This window comes from Anolis sagrei, chromosome 5 (genome assembly GCF_037176765.1).
Source record: "Anolis sagrei isolate rAnoSag1 chromosome 5, rAnoSag1.mat, whole genome shotgun sequence".
NCBI lineage: Eukaryota > Metazoa > Chordata > Lepidosauria > Squamata > Dactyloidae > Anolis > Anolis sagrei.
In genome coordinates this window covers 200,221,878-200,236,566 of record NC_090025.1, presented here as the reverse complement: position 1 = coordinate 200,236,566, position 14,689 = coordinate 200,221,878, and the positions used below count along the sequence as shown (strand labels likewise).

Below are 14,689 nucleotides of genomic sequence, written 5' to 3'. Positions count from 1 at the left end.
TGGCTTTAAACACCACACAGTTGAGTAGAAATGCAATCCGTTCATTGAAAATAATTAAAAAGCAGTAAAGTAAAAAAGCACTTTAAAGGAATAGGAACATCCAATTAGGTGGGAAGATAAGCCGGAACAAAATAGTCCATCAAAGTTCATGAAAAACAAAGGCAGGAACGTCTAAAATAAAATCTCAAAACCAGGAAACATGAAACCAAGGCAATGGAATGCAAAAGCATATAATCCAAGGATCAAAACCATGAAACAAAGGCAGTTAAACATGAATATTTTCCAAGCAAAGCTTCCAAGAAACAGAGACGAGATCTTATTTATTGATTTATTGACTTCCCTTGTATACCGCTCTTCTCAGCCCTCAGGCGACTCAGAACGGTTAACAACCAATTCAACAGTACAAAACAGATCATTAGTCAATTAAAACAGCAATATCAATTAATTCACATCAAAACATCAATCCAGCAATACAACAAAATAACAATCCATCACATCTCGTCAATAGAATCAGCATCCGATCTCGTTGTCCATTAATCCATATTCCAATAGTCAATCAATTGCACTGCTTAGTTGAAAGCCTGTTCGAAGAGCCAGGTCTTCACTCTCTTCCTGAATGCCAAAAAGGAGGGGGCCGATCTGATGTCTGTAGGAAGGCCGTTCCACAGCCGAGGGGCCACTACTGAGAAGGCCCAGTCTCTCGTCCCCGCCAGGCGTGCTTGTGAGGCTGGCGGGACCGAGAGCAGGGCCTCCCCAGACGATCTTATCGTCCTAACTGGTCTTGACTTGATTCTGGTCTTGACTTGACTTGACTTGATTCCAAACGATGCTTCATCTGACTACAGATCCTGTCCTTGGGACTTTTATCTCCTCGTTAAGCTATGTCCCAAGCGCTCAGAAATTGGTTTCACTTTTAGTTTTGACTCTCTTATCTTTCTTTCTCTGAGCCTGGCAGAACGCCTGAGCCATTGCTCGGCTCTTCTGTTTTGACGAATCTCCTCCTGTCTATCTATTTGCTCATTAATTTCTGCAGCTGAGCCAGGCGCCGAGCTTTTTTCAAGCTCCAAATCATGGGAATTCTCTGGTAGAAATTCAGGGAGCACACCATCATCCCCACACCCTTCAGGGACATTCTCATGAGAAACTACACTTTGAGCTGGGGTCTCCTGGTCATTCTCTGCATCGATATCACTGACCAAACCATTACCTTCTTGGAACTCATCACTCCCCACAATCACAGATTGAGCTCCAACAGGGGTGGAGTTGCCATGGCCCTTTGGGTGGGGGTCCAGGAAGGGAGGGCGGGGTGGGAAGGGTCCTCCACTCAGGCGCTCTTGCTCACCCGTCCCCCACCTTCTCCCTTTCTTACAGTTGAACTTGTGGCGCTACGGGGACTTCCGGGCCGACGACGCGGACGAGTTTGGCTACAGCCGCTGAGCCACGGTCCCTGTCCTCCCCCCTCCCTCCCCTCCGAGCCCTGCCCCCCCCCCTCCAGGAAAGGGTTGGGGGCGTGTCCTGGAGCGAATGGACTTGGTGGCCGCCCCATGGCTGCCCTCCAGGCCGCCCCCCTCTTTGGGCATGCGGTCAGTGTGGGGGGGGAGGGGAAGGGGAGGTGGTGGGGATGTTGTGCGCAAAGCTTTGTATGCAAATAAAATTAGTAAGAAGCTGGGCCAGCCGTGGGACGCCTCTTTCTGAGTGAATGAGGGGGGGGGGGTCATGAGTGGTGCGCAGGGGTCCCACCCTGTTCTGGACACAACCTGCCTCCACCCCATAGAGATTGGGGGACACACACACGGCACCGTGCCTGGGGAAGGGGGCACATAACACATAATATAATACCTTAGCAAAATCTATTAAAAACATAAATCATAAGGGTCTCTTAACATATATATATATATATATATATATATATATATATATATATATATATATACACACACACATACATACATACACAGCTCTATCTCCCCGAGGGGACTCAGAGCGGATTCCAAGTAACATCAGTACATACAGAGTAAACAACATAAACATAAAATTAACAAAGCAATATAAGCGTAAAAATGTCACAGCAACACATCTATATTAAAGGTAATCCTGTCTATTCAAGGCAATTCAAAAAAGATCCATGCAGCTATATTTTGCCTAGAAAGAGGCAAAATGCGCTCTTACTGGAAGGAAAAAAAAAAGCAGAAGAGACTGGAAAATGGAATTGAACCAAACTTGGCACACAGAACTCCCATGGCCAACAGAAAATACTGGAAGGGTTTGGTAGGCATTGGCCTTGAGTTTGGAACGATGGATCTGGACTAAACTTGGCACGAATCCTCAATATGCCCAAATGTGAGCACTGGTGGAGGTTGAGGAAAATAGAGCTTGATATTTGGGAGTTGTAGTTGCTGTCGATTAATAGTTCACCTACAGTCAAAGAGTATTCTGAACTCCACCAATGATGAAATTGAACCAGACTTGGCGCAACAAACTCCCATGACCAACAGAAAATACTGGAAGGGTTTGGTAGGCATTTACCTTAAGTTTGGGAGTTGTAGTTCACCTACATATAGAGAACACTGTGGACTCAAACAAGGATGGATCTGGACCAAACTTGGCACGAATACTCCATATGCCCAAATGTGAACACTGGTGGAGTTTGGGGAAAATAGACCATGACGTTTGGGAGTTGTAGTTGCTGGGATTTATAGTTCATCTACAATCAAAGCACATTCTGAACCCCACCAACGATAGAATTGGGCCAAATTTCCTACACAGAACCCCCATGACCAACATTAAATGCTGTGTTTTCTGATGGTTTTTTTGAACACCCCCTTGCAACCCCCCTACTCCAAGGGTCCCGACCCCCAGGTTGAGAAACACTGTCTTACAGTCAGGAAGTTCTTCCTCACATTCAGGTGGAACCTCCTTCCCTGTAGTTTGAACCCGTTGCATCCTATATGAAGGTGACTCGTGGGACGGCCATCGGGCGCAGAGGAGACTGGAAGGCACACAGAGCCGCCAACCCCTTTCGAAAGCCCCCCCCCCAACTGCTGACCCCTGGCCTGCTTCTCCGCCTGCTCTGATTGTTTTTGGCCGGCCGTCTGCTGCCTGGACGGGGTTTTGTATTATTTGCTGCTGCAAACGGCGCTGGACGTTTGAACCCAAAGGGCAGGGTGGCATTTTAATCCATTTCTCACTCAGTCTGAAACAAAACAAAATAGTGTTGCTGCTGTGCGGCCGCAATGAGGTCATGCAGAAGTGTTTGCGTGCATTTTGGGGTGGTGGTGGTGGTGGGGAGTCAGGCCCGTAGCGAGGGGGGGGGGTTAGTGGTTCAACCCACCCCCCCCCGAAATGTTTCAGATTTTTTTAAAAAAACCTGGTTTACTCATGAATTGTAACTGGTTAACCCAATCCGCCTGCTGCTAAGTCTATGAGATGCAAAAAATCAAGAGTCCCTCCAGAACTGCAAGCACTATCTCAAGCAAATATTAGCAATTTATTCACACTGTCATGACTTGCAGCAATAGCCAATGTAGTTGTTCTGGTACAGCTCTACCAGGAGCTCCAACTTGATTTGCTTTGTATTAAATGTTTGCTTGCAGTCCTAGGTTTCAGGGACTCTGCAGATAGGTGGCTTCTTTGGTTGCAGTCATAGGGCAAGTCACCTGTCCATCATTGTTAAGTTTTGGTCCTGCCCCTTGCTCAGGGCAATTGGGAAGGGAAGGGAGCCATTTTTAGTTAGTCTCAGCAAAGGAAGTCAAGGTACAGGACATTTGCAAGCTTCACCTGTACAAAAGCTTCAACTCTTAAGACTTTCCAGGGGAGAACAGTCTTAAGAGTCTCCAAAGAATTTCCAGGAAAACAGCCCTAAAGACCAAAGAACTCCAGCTGGAGAACATCTAAGCTTTTACTGGTAGGTCCACTCGGCGTTCGAGACGCAGTTCGACCCGGTAGCGGAACCCACATCAGTAAGGGTTCGATTACAGTCAGCCTGGGAGAAGTTAAAAAGGGGATTTTCCTTTAAAGAAGAAGTTATTGAAGACAGTTGCCTGTCCTTCGTGGGCAAGATTAGGAATTCACCAGTTGCCTAAAAGCTTGGAGTCATTTGCTTAACTTTACTGAAGACAAGAGAAGTTTCTGTTTTATTGTTCATTCATAAAAGGCTTTGTTGTACTTCTCAAGCCATCTAAAGACTGTTTGTGGTGGAAACCTCTGAGAACTTCTCTTTAGGCCCCCTGGCTTCCCGGGGGCCTAAAGAGAATAATTGTCTTTAGAATAGGTTGCACATCCTGTTCTAAAGACAATTATTTACAGGCCCAGCGCGCAACAGAACAGTAGTGAAGCAACCAAGTTGGGGGGGGGGGGGGGGTGTTGAATGCTCTCATTAAGGAGGCCAGGCTTGGTGGAAGTGGTTGACAAGGGCGGAGCTGCAGGCTATTGAAGGCTGCTCTACCCACTGCTGTGCTCTTTGCTTCTGCGTGAGCTAGGAGGCAGGTTTCAACTCCCCCCCCGCGAAATTTTCAAACCCCCCTCCCCCAAAATTTCAACCCCTCCCGAATTTTTTTTCTGGCTACGGCCCTGGGGGGAGTGTGTGTTGACCACAGGGATCGGTTTGCATCCCAAGCTCAGAAGACTTTGGTGTTTGCCTTGGATCGAAATGGCAAAGTCAGGACTTTGGCTTTGGAAGGAAAGGCCTGGCTGGATCCTGCTTCCATGGTTTGCTGGGTCAGAAGGAAGGTTCCGTTCCAACCAGAAAAGGGGGCCTTGCAATGGACACTGGACAGGTCTGGGATGGTCAGAGGCATGGCTCCAGCCACAGTCGCCTCCAACATGGGATGCAGCAGCTACAAAGGCTCGTGGGATCCCAGTCTGCGTCAATGGGAGCACAGTGTGTTGTGATGGAGGGAAGTCCAGGTCCTTCTCTCTAATGCTTTGCAATTGAAAGGGTCTTTGAGTGAAATTTGCAAATGCTAAGCAAAGGGCTTTGAATGAAATCAACAGCAAAAGAGAAACATACCCTTTCTCTGTAGAAAAGGAACAACAGGGAAGAAAATGTTTTTAAGAAACAAGATGTGACATGTAGAGATCATACAAAGTTCAAGCCTACACAGGAAGTAGTTGTGTTGTAGTTAAGTTCAAAGGTTGTGGTTAAGCGCAGAGTCTGCAGATACAAGAAGGTACTTTCCATCAAAAGGTCAAGGGAGAGGGGCTGGAAAGAGAGTACTTTCCATGACCTATTACTTGAGTATAAAAGTCAGCAGAAACAGAGGAGGGGCGCAGCAGTCACTTGAAGGGTATCATCTGCGTATGCTGCCAGGCTGTCAGTCTTCTTCATGAAAAAACTAAAATGAACCTTGTTTTTTGATCTTTTTTGGGACTGTCTCCTTCCTTACGTGTTCCCGTGATGTGGACCTGAGAAGACCCAATTTAGGGTCTCTAACACAATGAGAGCCCTGTGTCCAGTTCTGGGCCAAGCCATTCAAGGGGGAGAGGGACAAGAGGGAATGTGGCCAGGGAAAGGCCACCAAGACGGCCCAAGCATGGAAGCTACGAATCGCTTTGAGGAGCAGCTGAGGGAGCTGCTGGGGAGGCTTGGCCTGGAGAGGAGGAGACGGAGGGAAGGGGGCAGCCTTTGACCGGGGGTCCCATTGAGGAGGGGGAAGGGCAGGAGGAAGAGGAGGGGGGGGCAAGCCAATCTTTGTGTTCTGCTGCTCCAGAGACTGGGACACCAAGAGCCGTGGACTGAAACCGCCACCTAAACAAGAGGAAAATGTCAAGAGAGTAAAAATCGCTCAGCCATGAAATACACTGCTGCTTGGGAGTCGGGTAGAGTCTCCTTCCTCCTCTGAAGGTCTTGAAGCAGAGGCTGGAGGGCCATCTGTTGGGAAGGCTTGGCTGGTGCCTCCCTTCGTAGCAGAAGGGGGCTCAGCTGAGTGGCGCTGGGGGTCTCTCTCTCTCCCAGCTCTAGGGTGGGAGGGTTCTCTAGTTCAACCCGGCTGGGGCCAAAGCCTTTGCTCCCTGTGTGTCCTGACCCACAACCCACCGCCCAGCAGTGGTCACCAAATCATAGTATCTGTGCATCCTGGACTTGGAGGAGACCCCCATAGCCTCAGATGCAAAGCTCTTTTTGTACTGTCGAAGGCTTTCTTGGCCAGAATCACTGGGTTGTTGTAGGTTTTTTGGGCTGTCTGGCCATGTTCTAGAAGCATTCTCTCCTGACGTTTCGCCTGCATCTGTGGCAAGCATCCTCAGAGGTTGTGAGGTCTGTTGGAAACTAGGAAAATCGGGTTTATATATCTTTGAAAGATCCAGGGTGGGACAAAGAACTCTTTGTCTGTTGGAGGTAGATGTGTTTCAGTTGGTCACCTTAATTAGCATTTGATGGGCTTACAGTTTTTAGGTGTGGCTTGTTAGTCCCAGGTGAAATGTCAGGAGAGAATGGTGGAGGCTCCTTCTTTGGAAGCTTTGAAACAGAGGCTGGATGGCCATCTGTCAGGGGTGCTTTGAATGGGATGTTCCTGCTTCTTGGCAGAATGGTGTTGGACTGGATGATGGCCCACGAGGTCTCTCCCAACTCTTTGATTCTAGGATTCTATTATTCTATGAATGCTTCTAGAACATGGCCATACAGCCTAAAAAAACCTACAACAACCCAAAGCTCTTTTTCTCCAGCTATACATGCAAGTGTTTACATGCATGCACATGTAGGTATGTGTGTACACAAATAAAATACAATGATGATGACTACTAGGACGCGGAACAATGGCTTCAAACTACAAGAGAGGAGATTCCATCTGAACATGAGGAAGAACTTCCTGACTGTGAGAGCCGTTCAGCAGTGGAACTCTCTGCCCCGGAGGGAGTGTGGTGGAGGCCCCTTCTTTGGAAGCTTTGAAACAGAGGCTAGATGGCCATCTGTCAGGGGTGATTTGAATGCAATATTCCTGCTTCTTGGCAGAATGGGGTTGGACTGGATGATGGCCCAGGAGGTCTCTTCCAACTCTTTGATTCTATGATTCTATGATACTACTACTACTAATAATTAGGATTTAAAGATCGAACTGCAAAGTCTTTGGCATAGGCCAGTCAAGGGGAAGCCCAGTGGTGACTGGCACACTGGGTGCAGTGCCTCAAGACCTTGGCCTGCACTTAAAAACAATTGGTGCTGACAAAATCACCATCTGTCAGCTGCAAAAGGCCACCTTACTGGGATATATACACACATTATTCACTGATATGTCACACAGTCCTAGACACTTGGGAAGGGTCCGACATGTGATCCAATACAACAACCAGCAAAGTGTCTGCTGTGGACTCATCTTGTTGTGTGTTAAATAATAATAATAATAATAATAATAATAATAATAATAATAATAACAACAACAACAACAACAACAACAACAACAACAACAGCAATGAGTTACCCATTTCTCCTCATGGCTCTAATTAAAATGCATAGGTAAAGCATAAGAGTATTCAAACACAGCTATTCATAGAAACATAGAATCATAGAATCAAAGAGTTGGAAGAGACCTCATGGGCCATCCAGTCCAACCCCATTCTGCCAAGAAGCAGGAATATTGCATTCAAATCACCCCTGACAGATGGCCATCCAGCCTCTGTTTCAAAGCCTCCAAAGAAGGAGCCTCCACCACACTCCCTCTGGGGCAGAGAGTTCCACTGCTGAACGGCTCTCACAATCAGGAAGTTCTTCCTCATGTTCAGATGGAATCTCCTCTCTTGTAGTTTGAAGCCATTGTTCCGCGTCCTAGTCTCCAAGGAAGCAGAAAGGAAGCTTGCTCCCTCCTCCTCCCTGTGGCTTCCTCTCACATATTTATACATGGCCCTCATCATATCTCCTCTCAGCCTTCTCTTCTTCAGGCTAAACATGCCCAGTTCCCTAAGCCGCTCCTCATAGGGCTTGTTCTCCAGACCCTTGATCATTTTAGTCGCCCTCCTATTCAAAGATACAGAGCAAAGATGAGAACCCATTGAAATCATGGAACATACAATTCTCGAATGGACCTTGCAGGGCCTCCCTGTGTCTCCGGAGGGGCCCCCTTCCACCGAGGCAGTGGCCCCACATGGGGACCGTCCTGGGCTTTATTATGAGCGCTATCTCCATTCCGTTCCCTCATTCAATCCCTCGTTCTTTCCTATTCCCCCTCCCCAAAACGAGGACTGAAGGAGGCTTGCAAGAATCCAAGCCCGTGCCCATAAAAGCGCATAAAAGTCCTCCCAGGTGGAAACAGGCCAGAGGTGATTTCCAAAATGCAATAACCGCCTCGACGTTCTATTTATAGGGCCTCGTTTAGAGCAGCACCAAGGGAGCTGTCCGGAGCCCGGGACTTATTTCGGGAATTAAGTTCAGGCCCTTGGAGAGCTCCAAGGAAAAGCCGTTCGGATTAGCAGGCCGTTGGAAGGGCTGACAGGAAGGCAGCCCCCCCCTTCCCATGCGCCCGCATGCATGCTTTTTTGGGGGGGTGTGTGCTCTTTCTCTGTATCCCAGCTGAGGCCTCCTTTACTCAGGCCTGAGATCTCGCTGTGAACCCGAGCAAAGAGGATGCGTCGCCTCCAGGAGGCTGAACACCCCCCCCTCCGCCTCGTTTGCATACATTTGCATGCCATCTGAGTGCCGTTTCTGAGCAATGTTCTTCCTCTCCCAGTTGTTTCCACATTACACTTCCCCATATCCCCAAACTGCAATGTTCTCTAACGGAGGAGGAGGAGGAGGAGGAGGAGGAGGAGGAGGAGGAGGAGGAGATGCCTTCTGCCAAGGCTTTCTCTGAAATACATATGTATCAGGCATGGGCCAACTATGGACTTCCCTCCAGGTGCTTTGGACTTCAACTCCCACCATTCTTAACAGCCTCAGACCCTTTCCTTTCCCCACTCAGCCGCTCAAACATGAGTACAAGACTTTCCCAAAAATCTTAGACATAGACGTGAACTTGGAACAAGACCCAAGATCCACACGTTAACGCAGTGTTGCCTGATCTGACTCTTAAGAAAATAAGCCTTTAATTTAAGGACATAAAGAAGTCCAAAACACCTGGAAGGCCAAAGTTTGCAGGATCAAGAGCAGGAGAAAGGCAGGATTGAGAGCAGGGCTTCCCCAAGGGATCTTCAATTCCTAGGAGGTTCATAGGGAGAGATGCGTTCAGATAGATAAGCTGGGCCGGAACCACTTCAGTTAAGGAGCTGGGCATGTTTAGCCTGCAGAAGAGAAGACTGAGAAGAGACATGGTAGCCATGCATAAATATGTGAGGGGAATATGTTCTAAGGAGGAGGGAGCAAGCTTCCTTTCTGCTGCCTTGGAGACTAGGATGCAATGGAGCCATGGCTTCAAACTACAAGAGAGGAGATTCCATCTGAACATGAGGAAGAACTTCCTGACTGTGAGAGCCGTTCAGCAGTGGAACTCCCTGCCCCGGAGGGAGTGTGGTGGAGGCTCCTTCTTTGGAAGCTTTTGAACAGAGGCTGGATGGCCATCTGTCGGGGGTGATTTGAATACGTTTCTCCTGCTTCTTGGCAGAAGGGGGTTGGACTGGATGACCCATGAGGTCTCTTCCAACTCTAGGATATTATTATTATTATTATTATTATTATTATTATTATTGGACTGGATGATGGCCCACCTGGTCTCTTCCAACTCTGATTCTAGGATTCTAAGGCAGGGGTCCTCAAACTAAGGCCCGGGGGCTGGATAGGGCCCTCCAAGGTCATTTACCTGGCCCTCATTCAGGATCAGCCTAAGTCTGAAATGACTTGAAAGCACACAACAACAACAACAACAACCCTATGTCATCTAAAGGTAGGTAAAGGTAGTCCCCTGGCATTAAGTCCAGTCCTGTCTGACTCTGGGGTGTGGTGCTCATCTCCATTTCTAAGCCGAAGAGCCAGCGTTGTCCGTAGACACCTCCAAGGTCATGTGGCCGGCATGACTGCATGGAGCGCCGTTACCTTCCCGCCAGAGCGGTACCTATTGATCTACTCACATTTGCATGTTTTTGAACTGCTAGGTTGGCAGAAGCTAGGGCTGACAGCGGAAGCTCACGCCGCTCCCCGGAATCGAACCTGTGACCTTTCGATCAACAAGCTTAGCAGCTCAGCGCTTTAACGCACTGCGCCACTGGAACACTAGACTAGGTTAAATGCAACTTGGCCTTAGCTTGGTTGCTGTATTGTGGTGGGTCATCTGAAGTGTCTTTAAAACAACAACTTTCTGTATCTCTTCTCAATGGATCACGGCAGTTAAAGTGTGGTCAAACTGTGGTAGGAGAGACCCTGGACTCCAGTTGAGCATGGACCAATAGTGTGATGGAGCAGCTTTAAACAAGCCAAGATGACTGTAGGCCTCCTCAATCGGAAAATAGTGTTGAGATCAAGGGAAGTCCTCGTCCCACTGGGTTCTGCTTTGGCAAAAGTCTCCTGGAATGGTGACCCTGAGTCCCGTCCTGAGCAAGGTCGTTCAGAAGGAGATGGACAAAGCCAGGAGAGGTCCAGTGGAGGGTCACCAAAAGGCCCAAAGGTCTGGAAGCCATGGATCCCTCAGAAGAGGGGACCAATGGAGGGAGTTTAGCTTGGAGAAGAGATGCCTGGGAGAAGAGGACACCAGAGTCATGTGTAAATAAGATCTGGAAGGAGGTCACATTGAGGACAAAAGGGCAAGGCCTCTTTCTGCTGCTCGAGGGAGTAGGACTCAATGGAGCAATGGATTCAAACTGCAAGAGAAGAGAATCCATCCCACTATTAGGAAGGACTGGACTGACCTTGAAGGAGCTGGGGGTGGTGACGGCCGACAGGGAGCTCTGGCGTGGGCTGGTCCATGAGGTCACGAAGAGTCGGAGATGACTGAACGAATGAACAACAACAATTAGGAAGAACACCTTGATAGTCAGAGATACTTGACTTTGGAACATGCTTCTGCCTGAGCCTCCTTCTCTGGCCATCTCAGGAGGGCTTGGACTGTGCCTTTCTTCATGGCAGAAGCGGGTTGGACTGGATGGCCTCTGGGTTCCCCTTCCAACAATCATTCTGTGAGTTCCTCGGAGGATCTAACTAACCTCTTGAGGAGAGCAATGGGGAGCGTGGAGGCCTTGTGTGGGGTGCCCCCCCGGCACTCCTCCCCCCAATTCTCAGCCTTTTCCTGAGAGCTTACCCCCCCCCCCCCGTTCCTTCTTTCTGGGGAGCAGATGGCGGCTGTTTGGCAGAGGAGACCTTCAAGGAGCACGCCGCCAGCTGTGCTCTGCCTCTTCCCCTCCTTCGCTCTCTTGTTTGTTTGTGCGAACGCGAGAGTGCCAGCCGTGCAATGCCATGAACACTCTGAAGAAGAGGAGGAGGAGGTGGTGGTGGTGGTGGTGGTGGTGATGGGGGAGCGCAGAAGCGGCCAAGTGCGTGGAAGGAAGGGAGACCCTCCATGTTGGGTCACAATCCCAGGGCCAGGGACCATCCAATCCAACTCCATTTTGCTGTGCAAGAGGGTGCCATTCAAGCCCTCCCAGCAGATGACCTTCTGCTTCTGCTTCCAACTCCCACCAGGATCAGAAGAGGGACCCCCAAGGGCCACCAAGTCCAACCCCATTCTGCTACTTCGGGGTACCCAAGCCCGCCCAAAAGATAGACCTCCAGCCTCTGCTGAAAGACCTCCAGAGGAAGCTATCATATTATAGAATCATAGAATCATAGAATCAAAGAGTTGGAAGACACCTCATGGGCCATCCAGTCCAACCCCCTGCCAAGAAGCAGGAATATTGCATTCAAATCACCCCTGACAGATGGCCATCCAGCCTCTGTTTAAAAGCTTCCAAAGAAGGAGCCTCCACCACACTCCCTCCGGGGCAGAGAGTTCCACTGCTGAACGGCTCTCACAGTCAGGAAGTCCTTCCTCATGTTCAGATGAAATCTCCTCTCTTGTAGTTTGAAGCCATTGTTCCATTGCGTCCTAGTCTCCAAGGAAGCAGAAAACAAGCTTGCTCCCTCCTCCCTGTGGCTTCCTCTCACATATTTATACATGGCTCTCATCATATCTCCTCTCAGCCTTCTCTTCTTCAGGCTAAACATGCCCAGTTCCCTAAGCCGCTCCTCATAGGGCTTGTTCTCCAGACCCTTGATCATTTGAGTCGCCCTCCTCTGGACACATTCCATCTTGTCAATATCTCTCTTGAATTGTGGTGCCCAGAATTGGACACAGTATTCCAATATTAATTCTATATAGAGTTGGAAGGGACCCCAGAGGCCATCTAGTCCAAGCCCATGATGCCAGGCAGGAAAGCAAAGCACTCTCCAATCCCTCCCAGCAGATGCGCACCCTCCAGAGGAGATCCCTGCCCGCCCTCCTTCGTGCTGCTTTAAAGTGAAGGCAAAGCGCAGCCTTGGACCGCTGGCAAGAGTCATGTTAGGAACGGTGCTTCTGGCACTCTGCTATATTTTTGGTGGAATCACCCCCACTCCAGAGAGGGTTATTTCTGAGCTTCACAGCTCCTGATTCCCAACACTTCCAAATCCCACCAGGCTCAGAAGAAGGACTCCCAAGGACCACCCAGTCCAGCCCCATTCTGCCATGCAAGAGGGCACCATTCAAGCACTCCCAACAGATGATCTTCTGTATTGTCGAAGGCTTTCATGGCTGGAATCACTAGGTTCTTGTGGGTTTTTTCGGGCTATAGAGCCATGTTCTAGAGGCATTCCTCCTGACGTTTCGCCTGCATCTATGGCAAGCATCCTCAGAGGTAGAGGTCTGTTGGAGTTAGGACAATGGGTTTATATATCTGTGGAATGGCTGGGGTGGGGCAAGGAGCTCTTCCCTGCTGCAGTTAGGTGTGAATGTTTCAGCTGATCACCTTCATTAGCATTTGAAGGCCTGGCTGAGCCTGGGAAAATCTCTTGCTGGGAGGTGTTAATCTGTGCCTGGTTGTTTCCTCTCTGTTGTTTTGCTGTTGTAATTTTAGAGTTTTTTTCATACTGGTAGCCAGATTTTGTTCATTTTCATGGTCTCTTCCTTTCTGTTGAAATTGTCCACATGCTTGTGTATTTTGATGGCTTCTCTGTGTAGCCTGACATGGTGGTTGTGAGAGTGGTCCAGCACTTCTGTGTTCTCAAATAATATGCTGTGTCCAGGCTGGTTCCTCAGGTGCTCTGCTATGGCACTCGTTTCCAGCAAACCCAGTCCTGACCTAACACCAAAACACGAGATGTATATTTTAAAAGGGAAAGTGAAAAGGTCACCCAAGTGGACCTCAGCAGGCCGCCTTCCTGGTGTTTTGGGTGGAGACTTGGCGTTTGAAGAGGCCTCTTTGGGAAGTGACCTCTTGCCGGCCAAGGCCTTGGGGTAACAGCATGCTCCCCTGACCTCATTTCTTCCTTTTGAACAATTCTTCAATTGCTTTCAATTCCATTGGTATTGTGTGTGTGTCTGTATGCATTCTATATTATATTTTGACTTCTGCATGTTTTGTTGATGACAGCTTTCCACTGATTTAGCCGTGTTTCCTGGGTTTGCACTATATTTCTGGAAGCAGTTTTGAGGTCTGGGGCTGGGGGAAAAAGGGAACGGATAAATATTACAACAGTGCTTTCTTTCCTTCCAAAGCCCTTCGTTTGCTGCCTTCTCCTGCCAGACTTTCCCCTTCAGTTCCAGAAAACCTGCTCTTTCTCCATCTGTCTCTGCAAACCCACCTGGCATGGGTTGCAAGGCCGCAAACACAATGCAGTAAATTGCCAGAGGGATTTCTTGGTGGGCAGCGGCCAAAGAGGAGGGGTCTACGCAAAGCAGGAGCCAGCGGAGAGTCACAGGGAGAGTTTGGATGCAACCTTGATAGTCAGTCCTCCAGGATCTCTGTGGTCATGATATGGAATTCAGACTATAATGAGAGGAGGAAACTGCCTGGCGAGCATTTTGGTGACAAAATTCCAGATTAAAGACCCACCAGGAAGTGAGGACAAAAGCCAGAGACCTTTAATGCATTCTGGCCAAGAATGGATGCATGTGGGCTCCTGCCCAAAGCTACAAGCATAAAGAACATGTGCTACACAACCAGTTTTTATACAATCAAGTGAACATTGTCCAAGTTTGAATTGTCCCTCCCCTGTCTCCGGTTGGCCAGAAAAGAGGCTGGCTGGGGTCCACGCTGGGATTGGTCGGCAAGGGAGAAGGGCAGCTGGGGATTGGTCCAGAGTGAAGGGCTGGTCAGCTATGGGAGGGCACTGTTGTGGCTGAGCTATTTTCTGACGATGAGGATGATGGGATTCAGATTCCTGCTGGGTTTCACCTTCCTGGCTCTGTGTCTGTGCCTCAAATCTCTAGGCCTGGTTCTGAGGCTCCCACAGACAGTGCAGTGTCAACACAGCCGTTTCCACCAAAAAGGAATTTTAACGAAGGAGATAGCGAGCAGGTGCCTTCCCACGCTGATACCAAAAGTGTAGATAGTGACTTGACCTGGGAAGCTCGTCTTGATCTGCGGGTCAGGTGGAGTTCTCGTCTGGCCAGCAGACGAGAAGCCAGCTCAGTGAAAGGTCATCGCAATGCTTTTATGATGATGCGAGCCTAATGTTTTCATGTTAGAAAGGTATTTAGTAGGGCTGGGCGGTTTCGTTCATTAATTTCGTAATTCGTTATTAATTCGTATTTAAATTAGCTTACGATCCGATATTGAGCCATGCAGGAGCAATTAAAAATCAAAACAAATTTTTCAATTT

General features: G+C 48.8%; 1 protein-coding gene across 1 annotated transcript in view; it reads left to right on the top strand.

Annotated features, from left to right (window-relative positions):
* Window positions 1-1,669, top strand: part of SND1 (staphylococcal nuclease and tudor domain containing 1) — a 245,016-nt gene extending 243,347 nt beyond the window's left edge. Inside the window, exon 24 of the mRNA XM_067469434.1 lies at window positions 1,372-1,669. Within this exon, the coding sequence (XP_067325535.1) occupies window positions 1,372-1,437 (66 nt within the window). The 3' untranslated portion in view covers window positions 1,438-1,669. The remainder of the gene's footprint in view (window positions 1-1,371) is intronic.
* Window positions 1,670-14,689: the final 13,020 nt, after the last annotated feature.